Source organism: Stegodyphus dumicola, chromosome 8, assembly GCF_044657685.1.
Source record: "Stegodyphus dumicola isolate Sdum_Otavi_A_Nest chromosome 8, ASM4465768v1".
NCBI classification, from domain to species: domain Eukaryota; kingdom Metazoa; phylum Arthropoda; class Arachnida; order Araneae; family Eresidae; genus Stegodyphus; species Stegodyphus dumicola.
The window spans coordinates 92,084,385-92,106,502 of NC_140775.1; the positions used below are offsets into that span (position 1 = coordinate 92,084,385).

At 30.3% G+C, this 22,118-nt stretch overlaps 1 protein-coding gene across 2 annotated transcripts in view; it reads right to left on the reverse strand.

Moving 5' to 3' along the window:
- Positions 1 to 22,118, reverse strand: part of MAPk-Ak2 (MAP kinase-activated protein kinase 2) — an 85,676-nt gene that overhangs the window by 20,127 nt on the left and 43,431 nt on the right. For both annotated transcript variants that reach the window (XM_085822125.1, XM_085822126.1), the window contains exons 3-8: positions 17,997 to 18,061; positions 10,246 to 10,325; positions 6,518 to 6,644; positions 6,335 to 6,410; positions 6,104 to 6,228; positions 718 to 803 (exon numbers count right to left, since the gene is read on the reverse strand). In XM_085822125.1, coding sequence (XP_085678251.1) covers positions 718 to 803; positions 6,104 to 6,228; positions 6,335 to 6,410; positions 6,518 to 6,644; positions 10,246 to 10,325; positions 17,997 to 18,061 — 559 coding nt within the window. The remainder of the gene's footprint in view (positions 1 to 717; positions 804 to 6,103; positions 6,229 to 6,334; positions 6,411 to 6,517; positions 6,645 to 10,245; positions 10,326 to 17,996; positions 18,062 to 22,118) is intronic.

Below are 22,118 nucleotides of genomic sequence, written 5' to 3' on the forward strand. Positions count from 1 at the left end.
ATAATAATTAAAACTCCAGATCTTTGGTTCCAGAGTTCAGTTAAATGTTACATGGTTCAAACAAAGTCAGGAATCACTGTTAAGATTAGTTTATGAAAATGATTTCATAGCATAATGTTGTGATTAGAAATTGATACTGTTGCTTTGATGTTATGCTCGTCTTCCAAATATATAGTTATCTGAAATTTGGAATTACAACAAAAACTGTTTGACCTGTGACCACTGAGGCCAAACCAAAGCACTACTGATTATAATTACACAACCCTGTATTTTGGTGAAATGAGCAACTTTCTTTCAAAATTATATTGAATGATTTCACTCAAATTCTGTTAATGACATTAACAATGCATGATTACACAGTTTCAGACAGCATATCTTGAAATTATACACATTTATTGAATATATGAATTTTATAATCGTCTGACATAACTTTATCCCATGAACTTAAAATTTTGATCTAAGATCTTACTGTGTATATAACTGATTATGACAAGATATTTCAAAAGTATTCTTTTTTCTCTTCAATATTTGCATTTAATGCATTCAGATTCATAGTGCAACATAACATGCATTTCTAATTTGAACTGTCAATTCCAATTAATATAACTTCAAAGTTTAAATTATTATTTTTTAGACATTTCATACAATTTAAAACTTAAATTACTTTTGCATTTTATTTATTCTTACTGTAAAACAATATTTATACGACATACTTACAGCTATCCATTTATTACTCATTACTTCCTCTATAGTTAATCGCTTTGCAGGATCAGTTCTCAATAAGCCTTTGATCAATTCTTTAGCTAAAATTATTTTAAAAATATAATTATGAATGATATTTTACAGCATGCTTTAGAAAAAAACTTTTTATACAATTAAGCATATTGAAGAAGATAAAATTTACTCTTATATCTTTCCAAAACAACTGATTTTACTACATTCCACAAAACAATATTTTGCTAAGCACTAAATACAAATATGATATATGTATTACAAATAAGTCTACACTGTTTGAAAAAAAAAGTCACTACCAGTAAGTTATGGTTAAAATTGTCTCATGTAAAAAGTCATATTGTTAGGTTGAATATCTGCTAATGTTATAATCTTGAAATATTAGCAATTTTCCATTAGTATAATATATTTTTTCCCATGCAAAAATGTTTTGAGCCGAATGAGAGTTATTCGCCTTATGTAATAAAGCTTCAAAAAATTTTCTAACAACAGTTTCTTAGAAGAATATATGGCAGAAATTTTTATGAATACAATGTGTTAATAAAATGGGCATTAAAGAAATTTTAAAGAACACGTGTTTAGGCAAAACTTAACTATGGATACACCATATTTTTTCCAATGTCTTTAATGTTGAAATATTTTATGAATACTTTTATGACAAATATGACTCCATCAAATGAAAAAAAAAAAAAAAAAAACTGTTGTAAAGTACAATTAATCAAAATATTAAAACTACTTCTTTAATCAGGGATTCCACTCAAACAAGAGAATGAAATTTCCTGACGTTTCCAGGTTTCCCAGATGCATTTTAAAAAAAATTCCAGTCTATCTGTGTAATGCCCGTTGGCTGTGCTAAGAGGTAAATTAATTATGGTACCATTTCAAAACACAAATATTTGCCAATTACACATGACTTGCAGATATATTATATATAAAGAAATATAAAAACTGGCTAAAAATAGAATTTAAAAAACATTTAAACCTGTCCTGTGGTATAGCTGCAGGACTGAAGTAGAACAAACTTAAAGCATCTAAATTTATTATTAAATTGGAATAAAATCAAGGCAATTTCCCTATAATATAATAATTGCAACCGTGTATAAGATGTTTAACACAACATCAAAACAAATCCAATTAAAGAAAGAATTCACAGTAGAACAAACTCTAAAAACAAAAATGCCAAAGGCAAAATATACAAAATTATACAAATAAAAATTAATCTCCTTTCATTGAAACTCCAATTCAGAACTCATCAAGGGAAAATAAATTAAAGCTTCATAAAAATTGATTAATATGTTTAGTTATCCTGGTCCATTTGAGATCACAAACCATAAAAAGATATCATCATATTTTTATTAAAGACTTTAAAATTCATATAAAACTGAAAACTCATACTTTGTATGCTTATAAAAAACATGTTTCACAAAATGCAAACTTGTATATATCATTTTAAAGAGAATTTATTACTGAATTCAATACAAAACACAAAATTCAATTATTTGCAATACCAAAAAAGTTAAACGATAATAGTTATCGATATACATTAGATAGTGATGATTGCAGCAAGTTATCAGTACTAGGGTACCCTTTATTTTTGATTACAGCTTCACATCGATGTTTCATTGAGCTGACAAGAGTTTTACGCTCTTCTTTCGTTATTACATGATGCCAGGAAACAATTATAGCCTCAAATAGTTTCCTTTTATTTGATGGGTGCCTCATTCGGACAAGAGTTTTCAAACATTGCCACAAATTTTCGATAGGATTGAGGTCAGGACTGTTTCCCGGCCATGACAACAATTTAATGCTCTTTGTACGAAACCACTCTTTCAATATTTTGGCCGTGTGGCAAGGAGCAGAATCCTGCTGAAAAATAAATGAAGCATTGTTGGGAAAGAGATCTCTGATGGAAGGTAGAAGTTTTGGTTCTAGAATAGTGTCAATGTATTTTCTGGCATTCCGTGTCCCATCGATGACATGAAGGCGACCAACACCATCTGCTGACATGCATGACCAAATCATAACACTAACTGGGTTCTTCACAGTTGCTTGAATGCAGTCAGGATGTAGCTCTTCTCCTATTCTATGTCTTACGTATTTTCGCCCATCACTGCCGAATAACGATATCTTAGTTTCATCACTTCATATAACTTGTGACCACTGATCATCTGTCCAATTAATGTGTTCCTTTGCCCACTGTAGTTTTTTTTTTTTTTTTTTTTTTTTTTTTTTTTTTTTTTTTTTTGCGTTGTTGAAAATTAAGATAAGGCTTTTTTCGTGGAATTCTACCTCTCAGTCCAACATCTGTTAATCTTCTCCTGATTGTTCTTGAACTGACAGAAACACCAGCATCATTCAGATCACTTCTGATGGCTGCTGATTACATTTTTCTATCTTAGACACATAGTCTTTTTATTCTTCTGTCATCAACAGATGTGGTGCACCTTTTTCGGCCTTTTCCTTCTTTGTTTTTTATTGAATGTCTTCTGATATCATAAACAAAACTTTTGGACTTCAGATGTAGTCACTGAACCACCCACCTGTCTTGCAATTACAGCATAGGAAAGACCACTTTCTCGTAAGATAAAAATATTAGATCTCTTTCTAGGTGTCCAATCTACTCTTTTATTTGATGTCATTGCTTCTTGACTAAATATTAAGAATTTTTACAAAAATTCCTACTTGTAATTGCAGTGTATAAGAAACAGATCCTCCTTCTACAGAACAAAGCAAAATAATGAATCGTTTCAAGTGTAAACATGATGTCAGCTTCTACTGGCAGTTACTAACATTTGATTGGTTCTTAGAACAGGAACAGTGATTGATTGGCCAGGAAAGCTAGACATTACAAAGCACTTCATAACTGTGTTTTTTATTTATATTAAAGTACATATAAATTTCTTTGTATTGCAAATAATTGCATTTTGTGTTTTGTATTGAATTCAGTAATAAATTCTCTTTAAAATGATATATACAAGTTTGCATTTTGCGAAAACTAACATTTTCTATAAGCATACAAAGTTCAAAAACATAAAAATTTCCAAAAGTGTCCACAATTTTGGCCACCACTGTATGTATAACCCTCAAAACATTACTATTATAACTATAATAGGAGTTGTCTTTCATATAATGTTAAAAAAAAAAAATACTATTCCTCTGCAGTTATTATTCAAGAAAGATGAACTTTGCAAAGTTAGGAATTTATTTTTCATCGATGAATTCTTCGTTTTACTACTTATTTAACCAAGATTTTTACTTTTACTTTTTATTTTTACTATTTCATATTGTGTGTTTTAAAATCAAAGTTCGTGGTAACACCAAGTGCTTACTCTCACTCATTAGCCCTAGTGAGCTACATGACCTCATTTTCGCCTTTTACAATTTCCTATTCATTTAATGATTATATCGCAAGTTTAGAAGATTTTCAAGTGTTTCAAAAGACATAGGACTCTTAAATTCACAGATAGATGTTGCTTTTACTATGTTCGAACTTTATTTATTTCCAAAAACTGCAAAAAACTTCATTTTTCGAACTCTGACTCCTCGACCAATCTAAATGCCGGACGCTGATCACGTGTTTCTGCTCTTCTTGACTCACCCAGAAGCTTAGACTTTCATCTCGCTTCTCGCCACCATTTACGTATATAATCACCCATGCTATGCCATGATATGCAACTTAGCAAAACTTATTTTATGAGTTCTCTCATTTATTGATCTCGCCTTCGGGTGCGGTGTATTTTTAAATATACCTCTTAAATTTTTAACTTTATGGCCTATGGTAAAATGATAATATACTGGTAAGAGCTCCTAGTAGCTAAAGCCAGCAGTAAAGATATGATCCAAGATCCAAGAGTTGTCTTTCGATGGTTGAGATTGAGATTAGAATCTACCCAATATGGATTTTAAAATGTCTTCCCCACCAGACATTTTGCAGCTAAATGAAAGAAAGAAATCTACGTAATGATATTTTTAAATAAATTCAGGTACTTTATACTTATTTAGCAGCATACATAAGCAAAACAATATGTGCAATAAATTTCGTGATGGTATGTCATCATAAGTTTCAGGATTATGCCAGAGAAAATTTCCTGAAATTTGAAAGTATTATTTACTAATAATAAATAAATTTAGAGGGAAGAAGCAACACTAAATGATATGAATAACATAAAAATAAAAATAATTACTTAAAAACTGAATTAGAATAATCAATGATATTTTAGCGAATATAGTTATATTAAATGGTTAACCTAGATGACTGATTACCATTTTTTATTTTACTGCAAAATGACAAATATGGCATTTATTAAAAAGAAAAAAAAAAAGGTTTAAAAGATTTTGCAGTAAAATCCTAGTCTACATTAAAGCCTTGGCACGATTTTGAAAATTGTCACCAACGCCAAAATGACCCATTTACTGCTCCTCATAATGTTGCCAAATCCTGTGTGTATCATACATGGAGGTTAGAATAGAATACATGGTAGCTATTCTAACCTCCATAGTACCGTATACTAGGATTAAACCAATTTCTTTTTATATGAGAATACGTATTTTTGTTAGTTCACCATGCACTGCACGTGTGTATGCGAGTCTTCTCAATTCTTGAGGTTATTGAAAACTTGCTTTCTAAATCTAACTGGTGCTGTGAAAATTGACTTTATGCCAGCTGCCTGAATGACACTCACACAATACATAATTCGCCAAGAAAGTGATCGCTTCTAACATTGGTGCAAAACTCGCTTGGGAGGCGGGAGGGGGGGGGGAAATCGCCATATGAAATTCCCTGACTTTTTCAGATTATGACTAAAATATTTAAATTCCCTGGCTTTTCACTGAAGTTTTGGTCAGTTTTCGAATTCCCTGACTTTTTCCAGGTAACGCGGCAGACCTGTTTAATGAAATTTTTGTACTATGTTATCTTTTGCTTTATTCCTTAAAAATATTTCTATATATACACTTACTTTCAAAATAAAAATACTAACCAATATCAATAAAATTATCACTTTCAGATGTGGGATTTGTAGTAATATTTAATATTCATTGCTAGGAGTTTAATATAAAGGTATCAAAGAATTTGCAGCCATAAAATTAAATAATAAGAATGTTACTTAAATTGTTATAGTTTCAAATGTCTGGCTTATGTTTAAGAAGAGAATATTCACACTTCACATTTACATTCAACTTAAGGTTTTCTATCATTATGCAGAGTTGAGAAGAAATTGGTGAATCCTATGTCATGCACATTCCTTATTAGTAACATTTATAAAAAGCAAACCATTAATCTTAACTTCATTTTTAAAATATTTGCCTTCTTTATGCTAGAAATGTAGATATTAAAAATACTTTTCTTTACACTAAACAAATATTAAATTACCATCACTAGAAACATTTTCCCATTCTGGATTGGGAAAATCATACTGGCCTGCTCGTATCCTTTTCTTCATACCCGGAGATATTGCAAGTCCATGATTACTATAAAATGGTGGAAAGCCACAAACACTGAAATGAAATAAAAATAAAACCATATTTGTTACATCTTAATTGATAGATTTATAATGTTAACTACAGAAACTAATATTTAGTTAAAATATTTTAAACAACTTACAGTATATACATTATTACGCCTAAAGACCACATGTCACACGATTTATCATATTTTTCAGGTCCCAAGACTTCTGGAGCTATTTCATTAAAAATATTTTTTTTTTTACAAGAATACACAAATAATTTTCTAAGATTGCTTCATATAAGAAACATACACAAATCTACATAAAGAATATATCCTTACCGACATAATAGGGAGTGTAACAAGGTGTCTGGAGGGAATTAAAATTGGTAGTTTCTTTAGCAAAACCAAAATCTGTTAATTTTAATATTCCAGTAGGATCTGGTTTTGAATACAACAAATTTTCTGGCTAAAAATGTAAAAAATAAAAATATGTATACTTTTTTTAAATAAGCAAAATGACTGTTTAATAAATGGTTTTAAAAATACATGATAATCAAATTCCCATAATAAGATCAGCACTTACTATACCATTTGTCAACTGTTTTTTATGTTCTTTCAAAAACAATCTATACAACTGTAAGTTTAAAACTCATCCTGGACTACCACTGACTACTTTTCTTTAGAATTTCTGAATATAATGTATAAAATGTTTAGGATTTCCAAATGTAATGTACAGTATTTATAAATAAGCTTTCCTGGTTGATATTTTATTTTAGAAGCTCAAACAACACTACAAGGGGTCATTCTGAAAGTAATGTAATGGCCAATCTAATATTTTTATTAACTGAAGTAGATCAGCAGAATTCTACAAGTAGATGCAATTATTCTTTTTCTACATACTAATGTATAAGAATCATTTTTTCTCTGTGAGTAAATCATGGATACAAAGTACAAACAATATGTCACTCTTGAGTTTCTCACAAAGAAGAATGCAGTCTATGGGACATCCATTAAAAGCTACAGGATGTTTATGGAAACAATGCCATTGACAACAGCAAAGTGCATAGATGGACAAAGTGTAAAGAAACAAGCAATGAAGAGAAATCTCACAATAGCAGCCTTTAAGAATATGGCTTTTCTATATTACATTCAAGAGTGATAGCATAAATGCATTAGATCATACTGATTTTTGCATTCTTTCCCCGGAGCCCTCATAATGGCATTTCCCATTTTATTTTTTAGCAACAGGGAATTATACAAAAATTACACCTAACAACATAAATTACATACTTTCTTCAGATATGCTTATATAATTGCTTGCAAAAAAAATGTGACTCTGCATTACTATTATTAAAGATTATGTTTGATGTTTGAAAAACAAGTAACAATTCAACTATAAAATGCTGCCTGTTGTTTTACTAACTTTTTTTTAAAAAACAGAATCTGAAAACTAGAAAAAGGAAAGATAAAAGATGGTTATGACTTCCCTCAAGTTCAGAGATTGATATATTCTAGAAAATATAAATATGTTTTGTCTACAGAAAATATATTATTTATTCAACACAGTATATTAAAAGATATATCAGATAAATGAAGATTTTATAATTTCGAATTAGCACTTGTGAGTTGCTGGACAGAAAGAATAATCCTCTAATCCAAAACAAACACATGTCTTAAATTTATTTCACTGCCAAAGTCAAATTTTTCCTTAAACTTTGGAGGGGGAATACGGAAAGAAAAAGAGTCACAAACTTTTCCAGCTTCCAATAACACAAACCTTATCCTTAGCATAACACGATAAATATTGTTCATTATTTTCTAAATATGTACAATTATTAACCATTTACAAACTTTTCAGTTACACTCACAAAATTTAGATGAAGCTTTCTCATAAATTAAGAAACATAAAATAATAATGAATTAAAATAGTAATGAATTTTTAACAGCAATATCAATACGAAATAAAAGCCAAGTAATAAGTGATGTTGAAGGTCAGATTTTTAAACCATTTACAATCCAACCAAATGTAAGACACGAAATATTTTGTAATATGATTCTCTCATATTTTGAAATTAATTACCATTATATCAAAATTAAAGCTAACAAAAATAAACCTGTTTATAACAGCAGAGATTGAAATAAAGAATAAAAATACTTTCTGTGTGATAATTATAGTTTAGCTTAAAAGCTAGAATAAAATGAAGTTTCCACACTCTTCAGAAAGAAGTATAATATTTCAACCTGCTCATAACAGACAGGTATTAAAATTTCTATTCTAAATCTTAACATTCCTAACAAAACAGAAAAAACACTGTGACAGCTGCTTTTGATCAAACAGCTACCAGAAAACGGAAACTGAGGTTTCTCAAGATTATATTTTAAAAAAGAAGAAAGATGGAAATTACAATAAAAGCAAACATTAAAATTCATATTGATACATACATACACACATACATACATATATATATATATTTTTAAACACAGATGGAAAACATTTAGTTTGGCATATATATGGAAATATTTTCTACTAAATTTATACCACATTAAACAATATTTTGCAACATTTTTAAACAAAAATCCTTTTTATATTGACAAAAGTTACAATTAATTTTAATATAAAATTTAACACCAAAAATTTTTAATATATCTGAGTAATAAAATTTACTCTCTATTCTTTTCAGTATTTCATGTACCTGTATTACAATCTGATTAGGGAAATATATAAACCTGCTTTCATAAAAGCTTGCTTATAAAATCTTTTAGATATACAGCATTTCTTAAAGATAAACACATGAAACTGAACAAACATTTCATATATAGCACAACACTTTTAAAAATAAGAAATTTACTGGAAATTGTGTTTTTCTCAGAAATACTATTATTTCAAAATAAAACAAGGAAAACAATTCGAAAAGCACAAATTGATTTTCTTTCTCACTGTTTTTTAAATGATTTATGAACTATAGCTGTTATTCTAATCTCGTTTTATGAAATTGTTTAATTAAGGTATAATTTTATTTTGTTTCATTTCAAACAACTACTGGAATTTCTCTAAAATTCTGTGCTACTATGGTTATGTTACATTACCATGTAATTATAATCTACACCAGAGTTTCTTGTTTGTGGTTGTGACACCCATGGGGTAGTGGGACCTGCAAGCAGGAGTCGCCAAAATTTTAGCAATTTTGATATTTCTTTAACTATTTTTACAATTATCAATATTTTTACAAAATGTATCTGAAAATAGATAAAAATAAGACAGTACAGACAAAGAACAAACGAAAACATTTTGACACATTCTTTTTATAAAATAAACTTTGCATTGTGAACTTTGCATTTACTTTCTTTGCATGTGAAGCTGTCATTTTGTCTGTTACTTGTTTAAAATTTTAATATTGTTCTATGTCTTAAAATTAGAAATTAAAGTTATTGACAGTTTCACTCATGCGTGCGTCAGATTTGCGCAATGCTTATGGAGTCTTGCAAAATTTTCGTACATACTATATGGTCCTGGGGTCGCGAAAAAAATCTCAATGATAAAAAAGGGTTGCAACTGAAAGAAGTTTAAGAAGCCCTGATCTACACTATTTAATAAGTGATGGCATTGCACATAATGCCACTTTAACTCATCTTTTGTATGGCCTGAAAAATAGCTCATACTAAGAGTACTGCCATGTGAAATTTATACAATCTTCATCTTTCACATTCTAACTGCTTAATACATTACACAATTAAAAAACAGTAAACATACTTTTAATAATTTGTATCTAATTGATGTAATTTATAATAGATATAAAAATAATTTTATGAATAATTGCAGTACTACTATATTCAATAAAATATTTTTTAACATTATATATTATGTACTTGATTTGTTTAGTTTAATTTCATTATTCATGTAAAATTAATAATCATTTAATTTTTTATATGCTTAACTACCAAAGATTTAAAGATTTTTTATATGCCTAGACAAAAATTTAATTTACACACACTTTTATGTACATTATCTGAAAATAATTATTATTTCAGGATTTTATCAGACTGAAATTATAGAATTTCTTAATTACCTTCAGATCTCTGTGAGCAATGTTCATACGATGTAGATGAGCAACAGCAATGCAAATTTCTCTCATAATTTCTGCAGCTTCTGAAAAAAGGAAAAGGAATGATTTAAAGTTAAATAAATACTTAATAAATCAAAAATACTTTTCTTTTCACAAAATTTATTTGACACATCTCAGATGAAAGGGTCTTCTAACCTGAGAGGTTAAACTAAGTTTAAAAAACAAAATGACTAAATAACCATCAAAATTCTTTGCTGAATCCTCAAAAGTAATCAGAAACATTTAACATTATATGTTTGATTGCCAAATTTATTAAAAGATCTGGTGTACCTCTGAATACCTGGCTTCGCTGAAAGGCTTCACTGAAAAAATACTTCCTCGATGTTTTATTGAATCTGCAGTCTGTGTTTTGAAATTAATTTATCAATCACATCTGCTTATAGTTTACTTACAATAATGACTATTATTAGTTATTTACCTGTACTTATGCAAAGCAGTCTGCTGTCATAAATGAATTTGATAGCTAAATCAAATAGCTAGATGTATAAAGTTTTAATTACTTTGAGGCACTTGTTTTCATTTGCTACATTGCATTTCAGTATGCTCATGTGCGATATACTTAATCTGTAACTAGTTCTTTAGTTGTCATATGAAAGAAAAAAAATTAGAAAAAAAAAAAAAATGTGTGTATCACTTGTATCGACATAACTGCAATATCAGGCACATTACAGCATTTAGATTATTTTTGAAAATACCTGCATTCTTACCATATTTTTCCAAAATTAAATTTATTTCATTTCTATTCAGCCTTTGAGATTACATATTAAATTACAACATACTGACATCATAAAGTCATTTTTGGATAAAATTCTTTAAAAATGTAAGCAAATGCCAACAGAAAATAACATTTTGATATATATAAGTAATAAATATACAACTAATGAAACTTACAAATAGACATGTATAAATTGTGATTTTACATGCATCAATACATTTTTTTAAATACTTCTTCAATAGCACGATGCACATTATTGCATCTACCAATATTAGCACAACAGAACAAATATTGTTAATTTTATAACCCTAGAAAAAACACACAGAATCTGAAAACAGCTCGTTTATGCCAATCTCATCATAGTTGGGAAATAATTATATGTTAAAGTCAATAATAAATAACTACATTAAAATTTTGGACTTGATCGCCAATAGAAAAAAAGTTCGTTTAAAACATAAAAACTAACATATTTCTTATATAGCAATAGATAATCAGTATCTACTGAAAGATTAAAAGTACTTTTTTCATGAAATATTATAAAGTTTCATACAATTTTCAAATTTCTGAAAATATGTACAAAAGAGAAACAGCTACATTAGAAAGCTTGAAATTCAATTACAAATGCAATGTCATGAATCTAGAAATCCCTTAATAAATATGGAATAGTTCTTACTTAAGTTTTATCAAAAGGTATTATAATTGACGATTATCATACCGCTTCTAAGCATCATGATATATATCATTCTATATTCAGCTAATGAACAAGTACAATAGATATATAGCCCACTTATAAAATTGTAATACTGGCCAAATTGAGGCAAATTTAACGGCTTTAATTTTCAAATCTATGTAGACATGGCATCCGAATGCAAATAGCTAAGTAAGACAGATGTCTAGAGGGCAAAGATTAATGTTATTAAAAGACAAAATTATTGTTTTTAACTGCAAAAAAATCTGATCCTGTGTTCTTTTCCAAAATACCTCTACGGAATCAAAAGCTGTACTATTTGTCAGCTTTTTCTGACAAACTAAATGATCTCAACACGTCTCTTGCAATGTATTTTCTTCGAAAGGATATGATAGAAATGAAGGTTTTATTAATTCATCATCAGAAGATCAGTATTGAATGAATAGAGTAAATAATCATTCATTAGAAATTTTTTCAGCTACCAACAATTTTATAACTGAACAAAATAATTCTAAGCTTTAACTACAAAAATTATTACAGTTGAATTAGAAACACAATTTTGTAACAGTCACTTTATATCAAATTTTGATTCCAAAAAGCTGTCTCCAAAAACCACTTTTGATTGGCATTAATAAGAATGATCACATGTCATGTAAAGCCTAAGAGGAATTAGTTGAACTATCAATTGACTCAAAAACCTCAGTGTCCATGAAAATCCTTGACTGAGCTAGAATTGAATTTCCAACAATTTCTCAAATGGCATTAAATGTTCTGCCATTCAGCATTCCATGCATACGTGAACGAATTTTTTAGCTTTAGCCGTTTGGATCCCAGGGTGTATCCAAAAAACAATGTCAAAGAATCCCAAATAGCACAACCACGCTTTCTCTATATGAGTATGAAAAGACCCAAGCAGCGTAATAGGGCTTGTTTTATTTTATGTCGAGAAATACCAAGCAGCGTGGCAGGGCTTTGTTTATTTTACATTGATGTGCACTTATCAACATCAAGTGTGCCATCCACAATGTTCGAAATGTACTGGGTTTTCTCAGCATAAAACCTCAACAGCACGATCGAGCTGCTTGGAACTCAAACGGTTAATGCTTATTGAATCCACATACCGTTCAATGCTGAGAAAAAATGAGGATGCTTATATCAAGCAAAATACAAGCATAGCCATCTCATTAAAATGTAATATTAATTTTTGTATACTTGAAACAAATCCTAAAACTACTATATTTTATCTATACATTATTTATGAAAAAAAGTATTTGTAGAAAAATATGTATTTTTATATAAATATTACATATATATTTTTATACATTCGCAGCAATAATAATAATTTCTATTTTTATTTTATTTTATTTTATTTTGCAATTAAAATTTCTTAGTTAAAATTTAATTTAATATTTTTTTCTATGAATATAGAATATTTGTTAAATATATACAAATATATATATACAAATACATTTTTATATACAATTTAGGATAATATATTTCAAATCGTGAAAATGAATCAGAAAAAACAAATTAATATGACAACATTTAAATATGGCAGAACATACAAAGGTTATTCAAAGAATCTCTAATGCTTGATCAAAAGCTCTTCCCCTACAAGAAATGGAATCTGATTGTTTCATATTACTACCAACTACCAATTACTCTACCACTACCAACCTCTCAAGATGACTTTCAGACTGCAATTAAAATTTAACTGATCTTGTTCCACCAAGATTTTACAGTTCAATTTTGAAGTTTTTGTACATATACATCGACATTGATATATCTCAAATAGTTTCAATCATTTCAGTCTTTTACTGATTTAAACACATTTTGATTTGGAAACAAATGTCTTGCAATGGAAGGATGATGCAAAAGATAAATTTTGCTTGCATAAAGATAATTGCATGCTGCGAAAGATAAAGGAAGCTCATCTGTAAAATTTCATGCACTGTGAGATGAAAGAGTAACTATCAGAAAAGTTTTATTCACTACATTTGAGAAAACACTGTATCTTAAATTAATATTTAAACAGCATTATCAGTTGAAATCCTTGATATTACACAAATAATGAAAAACAACTTGAAAACACTCAGAATTTCATTTTACAAATGTATTAAAGCGGACTTCATCCACCTGCCTCTCTACACTATAACATTTGCTGTTCCAAACAACTTACCTAGGTTAATACAGTAATAATAAGGTTATTACTTATATTCTGTGAGATGCACCAGAATATAGTTATCACACCCACAGACACAGAATTAGCCTCATCGCTTAGTGATTAAATTACCCCTTTGTGTACTACTAAAAATTGAGAAAGTGTTCTTAATTTTGCCACTTTATTCAGTCTTCATTTTAATTCAACATCTTTCTTTAGTTTTAACTCAAGACTGTAGAGGATATATTCTCTTGTATCCACATATGAAAAAAATTCTTGAACGTATTTACTCAGGTGCATGGAAATAATGTAGTTCAGTGTGAAGTTCACTTGATTGACTGCATTAATAGATTAAAATATACAAACACAAATTTACCAGCCAACCTGGTTTAAAACTCAAAGCTTCTTTTCACAATGGTTAAAAATTCAACAATTTTTAATCTAACCTAAACACAGACTACATGCTTTACCTACATTGCTACAGACATTCAAACACATACTTATCAAAACAGCTACTCTCAATCTATGATACCAACAAAATGACCAGCATTCGTGTTGCCAACAAATTTTCTCTTCAGTGCAAGACAGAGGACTGCAGGCTAAACTCTCGCTCTTATTCATAAATCTCTAAGCTTCATAGTAAAACTGCCTGCCACTCAAACCTATATAAATTCTGGAATGAGCGTGCCTTGTAGTGAAAGAAGCAGAAAGGAAAGAATTAAATTAAACAATATTTCATTATTAAAATTTAAATATAAATGCCACAAAACCTGCACTTTACCATTATAATCATGATTTTGTTTTACTTCAATTTTAAGCAATTTTTAAAATCTTTAAACCATTTTAAGATTATATATAACTAATACTTTACATTAGATGGAAAAATAAAAATATTTTATTTTAGCCACTCTTTGCTTAATTAATTGTGCAGTATATTATATTACATTAATTTTGGTTTCAGGAAAGGTAAATGCACAGTTGATCAAATCTTTACTTTGAGACAAATATTGGAGAAACGTAAACAATATGGAATTGAAATCAGTCATCTGTTTGTTAACAGACTATCAGGAAATTTCCAATATTACTGTCAATAACAAATGTCAAAAATGTCCAAGCGTTACATAAACTGCAACTTAATCAGTATCAAAACAGGAGAGAGATGGCTGAATCCTAAGGATTTAGCTAAAAATATTGATCTACATATCGTAAACAAAGCCTACAGATTTAGTTACAGATGTTGACCTATATTTCGTAAACACAAAGGCAGGTCGTTAAACAAAACCGCTTCTAATACTGATGAAAATGTAGCTAAGTCACCCTAGTCAAAGTTACACTAGCTAGTCTTCAAGAGCTAAGTCACCCTAATGTAGCTAGTCTGCAAGAGAATTGAAATATATATGAGAAACAACATAAATAAAAATAAATGTCTGCCCAATGATTGTTCAAGGCATTGATAGAGCTCAGTTACTAAAAGCTCTATCCGAGTTCAAAGTTTCAACAAAGTTAAGCTTGTGAGGCTTTCTCTAACCGAAACCATGTCTGTGGTATGAGTTCAAGGAAAAACATTCAGCTCCTCTGCAGTGGAGTCAGGCAGGGGATGCATTGGCATGACTCTTCTTTAATTTAGCTCTAGAGAAAGTTATAAGAGGTGCTGGTATTAATTCAAGAGGCACTATATTTTAAATAAATCAGTTCATATTCTGGCCTATGCTGTAGATATAATTGCAAGATCTACAGCTCTGCTGGGAAAGATTTTTTTGGCACTAGAGAATTCAGCCAGGATAATCTCAGAGTAAATTTGGTGAAATGATGCACACAATGCTAGATAACAATAAAAAATGTATCTTATTAATAAATTATATTATACAAAAAATGAATAATTTTAAAAAGAAACAATTTTTTAATCAACTGTTTCAGTAGACTACATTATTAAACTTGTATTAATTTCACTAATTGTATTAATTCTGGAAAACTTAATAAAGCTCATCCAAATTAAGGAAGAAAATTCAATTCACAATGTTCTTTTCCTTGGGTGTTATCCCGAGAAGTTTTCTTTTTCTCCCAGTTGTAATATGATTGTCCCCTATGGTGAATCCTAATGAGGTGGCTAAATGACTAATAAGTTAGCCATTTGCGATGAATGCTCTTAACTACACTATAGAATGCTAACTTAGCAAAATATTCAGACATGGGGAGGGGAGAAATACAGATCAGATATCTATCAAAATGCAAGACACAATAAGTTACAAACAAACACATACCTAATCATACACTTTACTACTGACAGAAAACAATGTAATGATACTTTTGTTAAAGAAGAAAGAAATATATTTATGAAAGTGTGTGAAAATATATAAAAATGCTGTTTAAAGGAGAAAAATTAGTGAAACTGGTCTCTTTGATATACTGAATAATGATACCGTACGGATTAAAAAGCTATGCTGATTTCTTTCAAATAAAAAAACATACACACAAACAAGCTGATCGTACAGGGGTTGGACAAAAATATGGAAACACCTTTAAAAAAACATGTTTCTTTGCTTAATATGGTGTAGGAAACCCGTTGGCATTCAAAACAGCTTGCAGTCTTCTCGGAATGGATAAATACAGTTCCTGTATGTTTGCCAAGGGAGTATTATACCATTCTTCCTGCAAAATGGTGGCAAGTTCAGATAACGATGTTGGCGGTGGATAACGAGAACGCACTTTCCGTTCCAATGTAGACCACAAAGGTTCGATAATATTCAGGTCTGGTAACTGTGGTGGCCAGGGGAAATGGGACAACTCATCCTCGTGCTCAGAAAACCAGTCCTGGACAATGTGAGCTGTGTGAACAGGGGCTTTGTCGTCTTGGAAGACACCATCACCATCGGGGGAACAAAGTTTGTACCATGGGATGAACTTGATCGGCCAAAATGTTCACATAAGTTTTGCCAGTCATGTGCCCTGACACAGTTATCATGGGGCTAGCAGAGAACCACGATATGGCTGTCCAAACCATAACAGAACCCCCGCCATGTTTCACTCTCGGCAACAAGCAGTCTGTATTATAGGCTTGAGATGGCGTTCTCCAGACGTAAACTCGGCCAGAAGTGGCAAACAATGTGAAAGAAGACTCGTCAGACCATATTACTCGCTTCCACTGCTCTATAGTCCAGGCTTTATGACTTAAACACCACCTTTTCCTGTTACGGGCATTAGCATCACTGATGAGTGGCAGCACGGCCAGCAATTCCCTGTTTATGAAGCTCCCTTCAATTTGTTTTGGTACTCACAGGGTTCGGTAACACAACATTCATTTCAGCAGTAACTTTTGCAGCTGTGGTCTTCTTATTTTTCGCCACAATTGCCCTTAACGATCGTCTGTCATGATCACTCAGGACACACTTTCGTCCGCGCTGTGATTTAGCAGATGATGTTTTTCCGCTTTTCAAATATGCGGAATAAATCTTCAATACAGTACCTCTTGAAACACTAAACACCTCGGCTACCTTGCTTACGGAAGCACCTACCATACGTGCTCCAACAATTTGCCCACGTTCGAAGTCTGTTAACTCTGACATAATGCAATGACAACCTCACATAACTGTACTCCGACAACAACTGAACTGTTTAGCACATTTACGAAGTTGTATAGGTGGCGTCAGTAGTCAAAAATGTCAGCGCCACCTACATATTTCATTAAAATCAATCTTTCTTTTCAAACATGCATTTCACAAGGTGTTTCCATATTTTTGTCCATCCACTGTATATGCCTCATTAAGCCAAGCTAGAAGAGCTACATAAAAACTGGCATAGAAAGATTACCTCACTTTTGTGAGCAACATTTTATTGTCCTCAATTATTTATTGTTTTGCCCAGAAAATACAGAATATCTCACCATATTTATTATTATCATTATTACTGCTTTTTTAAAAAAAAAAAAAAATTTTTGGTATTTTTCTGCGAATGTCAGCTTTCAGAAGCAAGCAAAACTTTGAAAACATTTTTTTCAGTATTATATGATTACTGTATTAAATGCATGTTTAATACAGTATATTTAAATTTACATTTATAATTCCAATACATTTGGTTAGAATTAACAAAGATGAAAACAATTATAAAATGGTAAAATAATATACATCACTAACCCCTTTCTGTAAATGCACCTTCTGCTCTGTCTTGTATTCGTTGAAAGAGCTCACCTCCTTCCATGCTAAAAATTATCAAAACATTTATGACAAAATAATCTCTTATACTGATTTCCTATGACAATAACATTACCAAGAGCAACATTTCAACAATACAAATTTTCAGTTCACTAATAATGTACAATTTTGAATAATCCCAGATATATCACCTAAAATATATCAAAATCATTTTTTATTTACAGTTTAAATTTTATACAGACAAGACAAATTTTTAATACAGTTATACATAACCTTCCTGGCACACTACCTTTTAAAGTTGGAATTTCAACACCCTCCCCCCAAAAAGTGGCCAGTGTCTAATCAGGCCTAGAGGAGTACACAGGTGAAATTTTGTAAAGATACCATTTAACAGTTTAATTTTGTGGGTGTGCCCAAAGTGGTGTCACTGAATAAATGAAGCTTTGAAAAGAGTGCTGAAGCGAACACTGCTGGGAAGCACATAATTGAGTAAAACATTTTGCCAACAATTAAAAGAAAAACTAGACTCTGATTACCGTATCAGATTCAGCATTAGCCAGGGAGCAGCATGGGAAGGCCTGCTACTCTACTTCTCCCCCTCTCCAAAAAGCACTTCATTATATATGAATGCATGTATGTAAATAAAGAAAAAGGTAACTTGGCTTATATGATATTTACACTTCATATTTACAATTTCCTCCTTCCCCCCCATGATACTTTTCGAAGCAAGTGACACCACCTTTGAAGAAGCGCAACCCAACACTGCATATTTTGCACATGTACCGGGAGCTGTGGGGCTTCACTATATGAATGCAATTCCTTAGCATTTTCAGTGCTTCAGAAATGGTCAGCTCTCTGTGATCCATTTGCAAAATAATTAAAAATTAGGGAAAAAAAATCTGAAGGCTTTCAGATGTTTCTTTCTTTCCCCCCCTTTTTTTTTAACTTTTTGTGTATTATCTTTATTTATTAAATATCATGTTCTCAATTAAACCATTAAATTTAATTCAAAAGCAATATTGCAAAATAATTTAAAATGCACATATCTTTAGAATTTCCGATACAGTGTCGTGCTGGAGATAAAGATGTCTTTTTTTTCTTCTGCGTTGCTGAAGTTATAATCCAGTTAATATATAGTATTTAATATAAAGTTCCAAAAACCTGCCGAAGCACAAGCAGTGGTAAGTTGTTTCATATTAAGTATCATTAGCTATAAGAAATAAACTTCTATGTTAATTTATAACTTACCTTAACATGCAGAGATAAATGCTAAGTGTGACTAATTGGTTACAAATATTTATATATGCAGTTAGATACCCTGATTCATCATAGATTTACATGGTAACATTATTTCTTTTTTTTAATTTCTAAAAAATATTTGTTAAAAACATGATTCAAAGCATAATCTATGAACATTTTACAGTTTGAAATAAAAATAATTACATATATAATTTACGGTATTGATTCTAAAACAATACTGGGATAATTAAACAAAAAAAAATCTGCAAAACATGTATATTTTGTAGCAACAAAATACTTATGCATCTTTTCAATTTGAAAATTTTCAAAATATTTTACATCAGTTTCCTTTAATATCTTTTTTGTTTCCATAAACAAATCAACGTTCCCAATAGTCTCTGCTTCATCCTCTAATTTGTTAATGTTTTAACAACGTACCTTTGAAGAATAATTTCCTTTTCTTTATGTAAGCAATTTCTTTCTCAGTATATTTCTTCTACATTTTAGAACTTCAGATTTAATTGAAGATTTCTCTTATTCTAAAGAATTACATGTATTTAGAATGTAATGAAAATCGAAATTTTGTTTCTTTAATAAAATGAGTATTGAGAATAAATCTGAATTGATAAAAGGTCAGTAGAGGTTCTAGAGCCTGTGTAGCAGAGTTTTTGAAAGTCAGTGAACAAATAGCAATAAAATTTAGGCATGGCAAAACTTTTAGAATTTAGAATAGACATTGGGCAACAGAATATAAGACCCACAGAGAGTGCATTAGATGGCAAAATGCCTAGTGTACTGTGCAGTGAGACATACAAGATGAATCTTTTAAATTGGCAGTCTTCAATTTCTTTATTGACAGAAAAATTACACTCTACAGATACCTACCCATGTGACAAGATTTAAACCATTTTTGCAATTTGCCATGCTTGTGTCTGGTGAAAAGATGAGAAAATAAAGGAAATATAAACATGTTACGAGAAAGACAGATCAAAACAGAAAATTCAAATAACTTTGTTTTCACTGTTCTTCCAAAAATGTTTCAGAAAATAAATTCATCACAAATTTCCTCAAAGACACATTCATTATGTTATACGGTATTTTCTTCCCCCTTTCAGCTTGCCTTCATAGTGTAATTGGAAGCATACTCAACATGTATTTGACAGGTCCAGTGATGAATGACACTGCCCATTTTTCATGTCCTCTGTTTTAAAAAAAAAAATCTAATGACTCGACAAGCGGCACCTGGACTAAAAGATGGTAGACGATAATTTGTCACCATTTGGATATGGTGATTGGGTCCCTAATTCCCAGTCACCCTTTAAAAGGGGGAGTATATAAAAGTATTTTTTCCTTCCTTTTACTATGCCTTCATGGTGTAATTGGAAGCATACTCAATGTGTATTCGAGAGGTCTTTTGTTTGAGTCCCAGCAATGGTATTGCACATTTTCATGTGTATCTGCTTAGGCGGGGAAAAAAATCTAATGACTCTACGACGTATTAATATTATCAAAACACTTTCATTTTGGTCACTTTTCTGGAATCTTTTGTAACTGTAGGCCTATAAATCTTGCTTTCAAATCCTCCAAAACCTTCCTAGGTGCAAGGTCTAAAAATTATCCCTGCCAACTCTATAAAAGGAAAATGAAAGAATATTTTAAATAAATTTTTAGAAAAGAAACCTGTAAAGTAAATTTTTAAAAGAAAACTGACATACATTTAAATATTCTGGAACAAACACAAGTGGAAAAGAAAAAAAAAAAAAAACTCTAATGAAAAAACGTAAAAGAAGAAAAATTAACTTTGAAATAACTAAAGTAGCTTTTACTAAGAAGTGCTACAGAAACTATGTTTCATAGCACTTTAGTGATTTATAATAAAATAATAAGTGCTACAGAAACTATGTTTCATAGCACTTATTATTTTATTTATATTTTAGAATTAAAATATGACATGATAAAATGAAAATACTTTAAAGCTATTTCTCAAGTATAATTTTAATATATTATCATTTTAAATTATATTTAAATGTAGTAATATCAATTTTATTATGCTTGATAAAAAAAAGTAAAAAAATTCACAGGTATCTGCATTATTGCCAAAATGTTGATAAATCACTAAATTTAGTATCATATAATAAAAGAAATATCTCAAAACAGGAAAGGATATTTTTGAAGTAATATTTTATGAACTCTTAAAAAAGAAATAATTGAAATGTTATATTTCAGTTAAGGCAGGGCCTTGCGCCCCTCATGCCCTGTTAAGAAGAATGAAAGAATTCAAATGATAATCTATTGAAGAATCAAAAAATATTAATTCATACTCAAAACGGCTGTCATAAAAAAGAGATAGAAATGTCAGACAAGTACATTTAAGGACCTTTTTTCCAATCTGGGCAGAAATTAAGAACTTTAAAGGATCAAAAACCATTTTTAGAAAACCTAAGGACTTGCAAGTAATTTTAAGAACCCTATGAACCCTGCGTAAAACCAGTTAACTGATTTCACAAAGAAAAAAGTACAGTTTCGTTTGTTGCCCCCACTACAACCTTTAGCAGAGGTCACGGCTGTGCTGGTCTTCCTGTGTTTCGCACACAAAATGTTTGCATTTATAGCAAACTGTGTGGACTTTCCTGTCTGTGCTTCTAGAACAGTATAAGCACCATCCCCTCTTCTGGATCTGCTGTTGTCTTGATGCTGATGGAGTGCTCTGAGCTCCAGTGCTGCGTCCAACAAAAACTTCCACAGATTCTATAAATCTGACAACTGGAAGATGGAAGCCATTCGAATTGCTTACCTCAGCTGCCCCCCACCCCGGGGGTCGACGTAGAGCACTCTGCAAAGTACTGGCTAGGATCTGTACCTAGG